Source organism: Lactuca virosa, chromosome 1 (genome assembly GCF_052849685.1).
Source record: "Lactuca virosa cultivar CGN04683 chromosome 1, Lactuca_virosa_CGN04683_v6, whole genome shotgun sequence".
Classification (NCBI taxonomy): domain Eukaryota; kingdom Viridiplantae; phylum Streptophyta; class Magnoliopsida; order Asterales; family Asteraceae; genus Lactuca; species Lactuca virosa.
Window position 1 is genome coordinate 224,718,235 of NC_136426.1, and position 6,265 is coordinate 224,724,499.

The 6,265-nt window shown below is 33.0% G+C and overlaps 2 protein-coding genes across 2 annotated transcripts; both read left to right on the forward strand.

Annotated features, from left to right (window-relative positions):
• The first annotated feature begins 1,503 nt into the window (after nt 1-1,503).
• Nucleotides 1,504-3,276, forward strand: LOC145127587 (uncharacterized). Its single transcript, XM_079062756.1, has 3 exons — nt 1,504-2,077; nt 2,129-2,827; nt 2,912-3,276. The coding sequence occupies exons 1-3, from the start codon at nt 1,504-1,506 to the stop codon at nt 3,274-3,276; spliced, it is 1,638 nt and encodes a 545-aa protein (XP_078918882.1).
• A 60-nt stretch (nt 3,277-3,336) lies between these two features.
• Nucleotides 3,337-3,806, forward strand: LOC145127595 (uncharacterized). Its single transcript, XM_079062763.1, has 2 exons — nt 3,337-3,384; nt 3,465-3,806. The coding sequence occupies exons 1-2, from the start codon at nt 3,337-3,339 to the stop codon at nt 3,804-3,806; spliced, it is 390 nt and encodes a 129-aa protein (XP_078918889.1).
• The last annotated feature ends 2,459 nt before the right edge of the window (nt 3,807-6,265 follow it).

The window sequence follows — 6,265 nt, forward strand, 5'->3', positions numbered from 1 at the left end:
TTAGGATTATAGACTTATATTACAATACCGTTCTTGCTATAATTCTATCAAAGGTATAAAACTTCATCATACTACCTTACAGCTAACAAGACCATTTTATACTAACACATATTTGTACATTAGTAGTACAACAATATCCTATCATACAATAGATATATTCATTAACCAAACCATCTGTATACACTCCACTATATAAATTCTTCGTCACTCATAGCCACAACTGCTTTGCCAATATTCCACTACTCACAACCAATAAGAACTAGATTAATTATTTTATCTATATGACTTATTTATAATGCAGCTCATCGAGCACATTATTTCACATAGTAATAAGTTGCTATAATGTTAAGTCATACCAATTCACCATACATCTCAACCATTCCTAATCGTACATGTTCTAATCCAATAAATAATAATAATGTATTTGTTACGAAATTAACGCAATACACTAATGAACATACATTCAGGGGCGACACTACCTTAATACAAAGGGTGTCCATGGACACCCCTTACTTTGAATTTTTTTTAGAGAGTATATAATTTTTTATAGCAGGACACCCTTGAAAATTTTATGGGGACACCCTCAAATATATGAATAAAAAGAAGAATAAATACATAATTCTAAAACACAAACGTATTCTAAAAATTACAATATAGAAAGTGAGAAAAAGTAGGACAAAAATAAGGAAAAACCTAAAACTAATAATTTTTTTTTTACCAAAATACTTATTTCCGAGAACTTCACCTCTGATTTTCGACATATCTTAGGGTTTCTCGAATTCTCACATACTCGCGACCATCACCGTCACGACTCCACTCCGGCTTCCATCGCCGCTGCTACATTCTGCCACCTGCCGCCCTCTTCTCCAGCTTTATTACTTATTTTGGCCGTATTTTTTGCTTATCTCTATCCTTAGGTTGTCACACGTCCACAGCAATATTGTCAAATTGTAGCCTTTATCTTCAAAGCTGAAAGCTGAAAAAAAGGTTAGTTTCTTTCTCTAGATAAATCGGTGGTATTTGATTGTAGAAAAAAGTATGAGAAACAGAGAAAGTATTTTAATCGTGTAAATGGAAGAAGAGAGAAATTGATTAATGGAGTTAGAAGAGAAAGTCTTCAATATAAAAGAGTATGATCCTTGGTCAATAAAGTTAATAAAGTTTGTCTGACATAGATGACATACAGGGAAAGAATAGATGCTTAGGTACAACAACTCCTTTCATTTGGCAGTACATAACTATTTTTAAATTGAAAATGCTTTGATTTTATTAATTTAGTTTTTGCATTGATTGTAGTTAATAGTTTGATAATATGCTCTTATAAGTTTAATTTTACTATTGATTTTAACCAACAATTTACCAGCCTTTATAATATAGATTATCTTAGATGTAATGTTACTTCATTAATTTTAAATTAATGTAAAGATAATATGTTTATTTTTAAATAGTTTATTTATTTTGGTCAAAGGAGTATGAACTAACATTTTTTTTGTTTTAGGGACAATGTTAAAGTTTTTTAAAAAGATTGATAATCCAAGTTTAAGTTCTTTATCAGATCAACATGAAACATTACATGAAGACAGCAAGGAACGCACCTCTACCTCAAAGCATGTAAAAATTGATTTAAATACACTCCCAGCGGATCTGGGAGAAAGACCAAGTATGGAAGTTTATCATGTCAATCAACGAGATGAAATTAGAAGAGCGTATTTACAAAAAGGACCTTATCAACCTCGAAAACATTCGTTCGAACAAAGAGAGATTGGTGGTAAACTTCGTAGATTTAATCCCTCTTGGTTTGATGATTATAAATATTGGTTGGAATATAGTGTAAAACTAGAAGCTGCATTTTGTTTATGTTGTTATTTGTTCAAATCTGAGATAAAAAATCAAGGTGGTTCAGATCATTTTGTAAAAGTTGGATTTAAGACTTGGAACAAGAGAACATCTCTAGAACTTCATAATAATGGAAGTCCACACAATACGGCAGTCCAAAAATGTCAATTTTTGATGAATCAAAGACAGTCCATAGCCACAGCTTTTGATAAGCAAACCGAATTGATGAAAAACGAGCATCGTATTAGATTAAATGCTTCCACTGATTGTGTTAGATTTTTATTGCGATAAGGATTACCTTTTCAGGGTCACGATGAAAGTGAAGACTCGAGTAACAGAGGTAACTTTCTTGAACTTCTTCAATTTTATGCTGATCGAAATGATAAAGTGGGAAGTGTTGCTTTAAAGAATGCTCCACGGAATTCAGAAATGAAAAGTAGTTCTATTCAAAAAGACATAATACATGCTACATCGAAGGAAACTATTAAAGTTATTATGAAAGATATCAGAGATGATTTTTTTGCAATTTTAGTAGACGAGTCACGCGACGTGTCTTGTAAGGAGCAAATGGCATTGGTTTTGAGGTTCGTAAATAGTCAAGGAGTTGTTACAGAAAGATTTGTTGGTATAAAACATGTAAATGATACTTCAGCTTTGTCACTTAAGGCGACTATTTATTCATTTTTGTCAGAATGTGGATTGAGTCCACATAGGATCCAAGGACAAGGCTATGATGGAGCTAGTAACATGAGAGGTGCATTTAATGGATTGAAGACCTTGATTATGAAAGAAGTGCAATCGGCACATTATATTCACTGTTTTGCTCATCAGTTACAATTGGCACTTGTGTTTGTTGCGAAAAATCACTCTAACATTAATGATTTTTTTGATTTGATTTCTCGTTTGTTAAACGTGATTGGATCTTCTTATAAACGCCGAGACAAGTTAAGAGAGACTCAAGCAACAAAATTGGTGGAAGCACTTGCTGCAGGTTTCTTCTATTTTTTTTTATTCTTTTTGTTTTTCTTTAATTTACATTGTTTTTTATTGCTAAAGTTTTTAATGTTAATTTCAGGTGACATTTCAAGTGGTACAGGTTTGAATCAAGAAATTGGTATCAAACGACCCGGTGATACTCTTTGGGGTTCTCATTTTGGTTCACTTTCTAATATAAAGAGAATATATTCTTCGATTTGTGAAGTACTCAAATACATCATGAAAGATAGTAATTGTCAAGATCACAAAGCAGAAGCTCGTCATCTACTGAAGTCGTTACAAACTTTTGATTTTATTTTTTGCCTAAACTTGATGGTTGATATATTAGGGGTCACAAATGATTTGAACACCACATTACAAAAGAAAGACCAAGATATTGTAAATGCAATGCATCAAGTGAGGTCTTGTAAGGAGAGACTGAATGAAATGAGGAACGAAGGATGAGGACCATTTTTAAACGATGTTACTTTGTTCTTCAAAAAACATGATGTTGAAATTCTGAATATGGAAGATCCATATTATGATGGAGTAAGTCGCCGCAAAGAGTCAAAGGTTAGAAATTGCAAAGATTATTTATTTTCCACAACTTTCTAATTAACTATTAACGTGTTTTTTTTCTATTTAACTCACAGATTAACTGCTTGCACCACTACAAGGTTGATGTATTTGTTGCGGTCATAGATATGCAATCTCAGGAGCTCAACAATCGGTTTAATGAAGTAAACACGACATTACTTGTTTCTATGGCTTCTTTGTGTCCAAGTAAGTCTTTTAAAGCATTTAATGTGGAAGAATTGCTCAAACTGGCTAAATTTTATCCTAGCGAGTTCCCGGAACATGAGCTTGGAGCACTTAAAGCAAACCTGCAAAATTACATTATAGATGTGCGTGGAGATCCAAGGTTTAATAACTTGAAAGGAATTGGAAACTTGGCAAAGATGATGGTTGAAACAAACAAGCATACAATAAGATGATATATCTTCTACTAAAATTAGCATTGATTTTACCTGTTGCAACATCCACCGTGGAACGAGCATTTTCAGCAATGAAGTTGATAAAGAACGATTTGCGCAATAAGATGAGTGATCAATTTATGAATGATTGTCTAGTGTCATATGTTGAGAAAGATGTGTTAGATAGTATTAGCAACGATGCAATTATATATTATTTTAGAAATATGAAACCTCGTCGTGAACAATTGTAAGATATTAACTAGTATTTTTAGAACTGTAGTGGATCTTTGGTATTAAATTTAATAGTATTTTGGTTTAGATTGTATTATTGATAGTTCGACCCAATAAAAATTAAATTTTAACTCGTTTTTTGTGTACTCTATTTGGGTTGGGACACCTGTGAATTTTAATCCTAGATTCGCCACTGCATACATTCATATAACGTATATATAGAAAAGAAGTGTGGTTAGCCACCTTGTTAGTTAATGAGGACTAACTATCATTCTCGTATCAAAGTATGCATTGCTTTCCGATTCATCACTTGTACGAACCTATTTGGTAAATATATCAAGTTTATTAGAACTTTTCTAGTCTTACCATATATTAACCATAACGATCAATTAACTAATCAATAACTATTTCTCGCCAAACTTGTCACACCCCCGAACCGGAACGGCGGAAACGTCCGGGGGCGAATGACTTCATTTTGTAATATCATAACAAGTGTATATAAATGAAACATATACAATCATCATCACCATACATAAAATATAACAACATACATGGTTTGCATCATTGTACCCATTCGTAAATTACACCCCAAAAATTAACAAGTGTATGGTGAAAACAAAATACAACAATTTCCCAAAAGTCCCAAGCTGCCACCCTGCTTAATGAGTTCCTGAGAATACAAGTTATTTTCAAAGCGTCAACATATAAAATGTTGGTGAATTTATAAGCATGTTTATATGAAAACTTTACGTTGGTTTGAAAACTCCAGAAAATCCGATATTTTTAGTAAAAATAGTTTGTGAGTTTTATTTCAAATCTTGTATAATAGCATGTGTATCCTTGTTTTATCTTGTTTGAAAACTGTATAGAGGGTGATTCCCAGAAAATCCTGTTTTTTCTGTGTCATGAGAATATCTGGTCTTAAACCCTAAGACCGGAGTGAGGTGGATAGTAGAAAATAATCACACAATGTTTATACTTTGCAAAAACTGAGTGGTATGTATATTCAGCGTAAAACTTATAATAGTTTTGTTATTCTCTATGTGAGTCGTTATAACCATACTAATATGACGGAGGGCCTGACTTGACGTTCTTCAGGCGTCGGTTTTTGAGAAGACATTTGTCACCCTAGACTAGTCTGTCTAACTGTAGCGAGCAGCTCAAGTGTGGGGTGTCATCCCCGTATAGATCTATACACAAATTCCCGTTCTCCCTCCAGGAGACACTGGTACAGGGCTTACGGTGTACACTAAGGTAGGTACGATGAAGGTGCGTCTCAGAAGAGCCTTAACGAAATTTCTACGCGAATATTGTGTTTCATTATTTTAGCGTTAAAATAATGTTACAAGTGTATATTTTGACTATAACTCATGAATAGTAAAAATGCAATCCTTTTTATCGAAAGTGTCAGAATAGTTCATAGTTTCATCGTTGTTATCAAAATAGCCGATTGTTAACGATGTGTTCACGAGTGGCCCAATTTACATAAAATTGACACTAATGCCCAATTAACATAGAAGGTGTCATATAAGGCCCAATTAGGATGGAAGGGCCATACAAGGCCCATTTTGACTTAAGTATTCAAGAATGGCCCGTATTTGTTTATTTGTTCACTTTCCACCCACTTTAATTAAAAATGACACTTTAGGCCCAATAAAACCGTGAAGGACATTAAAAGCCCATTTTTATCAAAAATGACACTTTAGCCCAATAAAACCGGGAATGACCTTAAAAGCCCATTTTTATCAAAAATGACACTTTAAGTCCAATAATACTGTGAATGTCATTAAAAGCCCATTTTTATTAAAAATGTCACTTTTGGCCCATAAATACCGTGAATGTCAAATAAAAGCCCATTTTTATAAAAAATGACGTTTTTGGCCTAATAATACCGAGAATGTCAATAAAAGCCCATTTTTATCAAAAATGACACTTTTGGCCCAATAAAACCGTGAATGTCAAATAAAAGCCCAGTTTTATCAAAAATGGCACTTTTGGCCCAATAATACCGTGAATGTCAAATAAAAGCCCATTTTTATCAAAAATGACGTTTTTGGCCCAATAATACCGAGAATATCAATAAAAGCCCATTTTTATAAAAAATCACACTTTTGGCCCAATAATACCGTGAATGACACATAAAGTCCATTTTTATAAAAAATGACACTCTTGGCCCATTTTAAATCGAGAAGGTCACTAAGAGTCCCTTTTTTCTCTTATTGTCAAATATGGCCCCTTTGTATACTTTC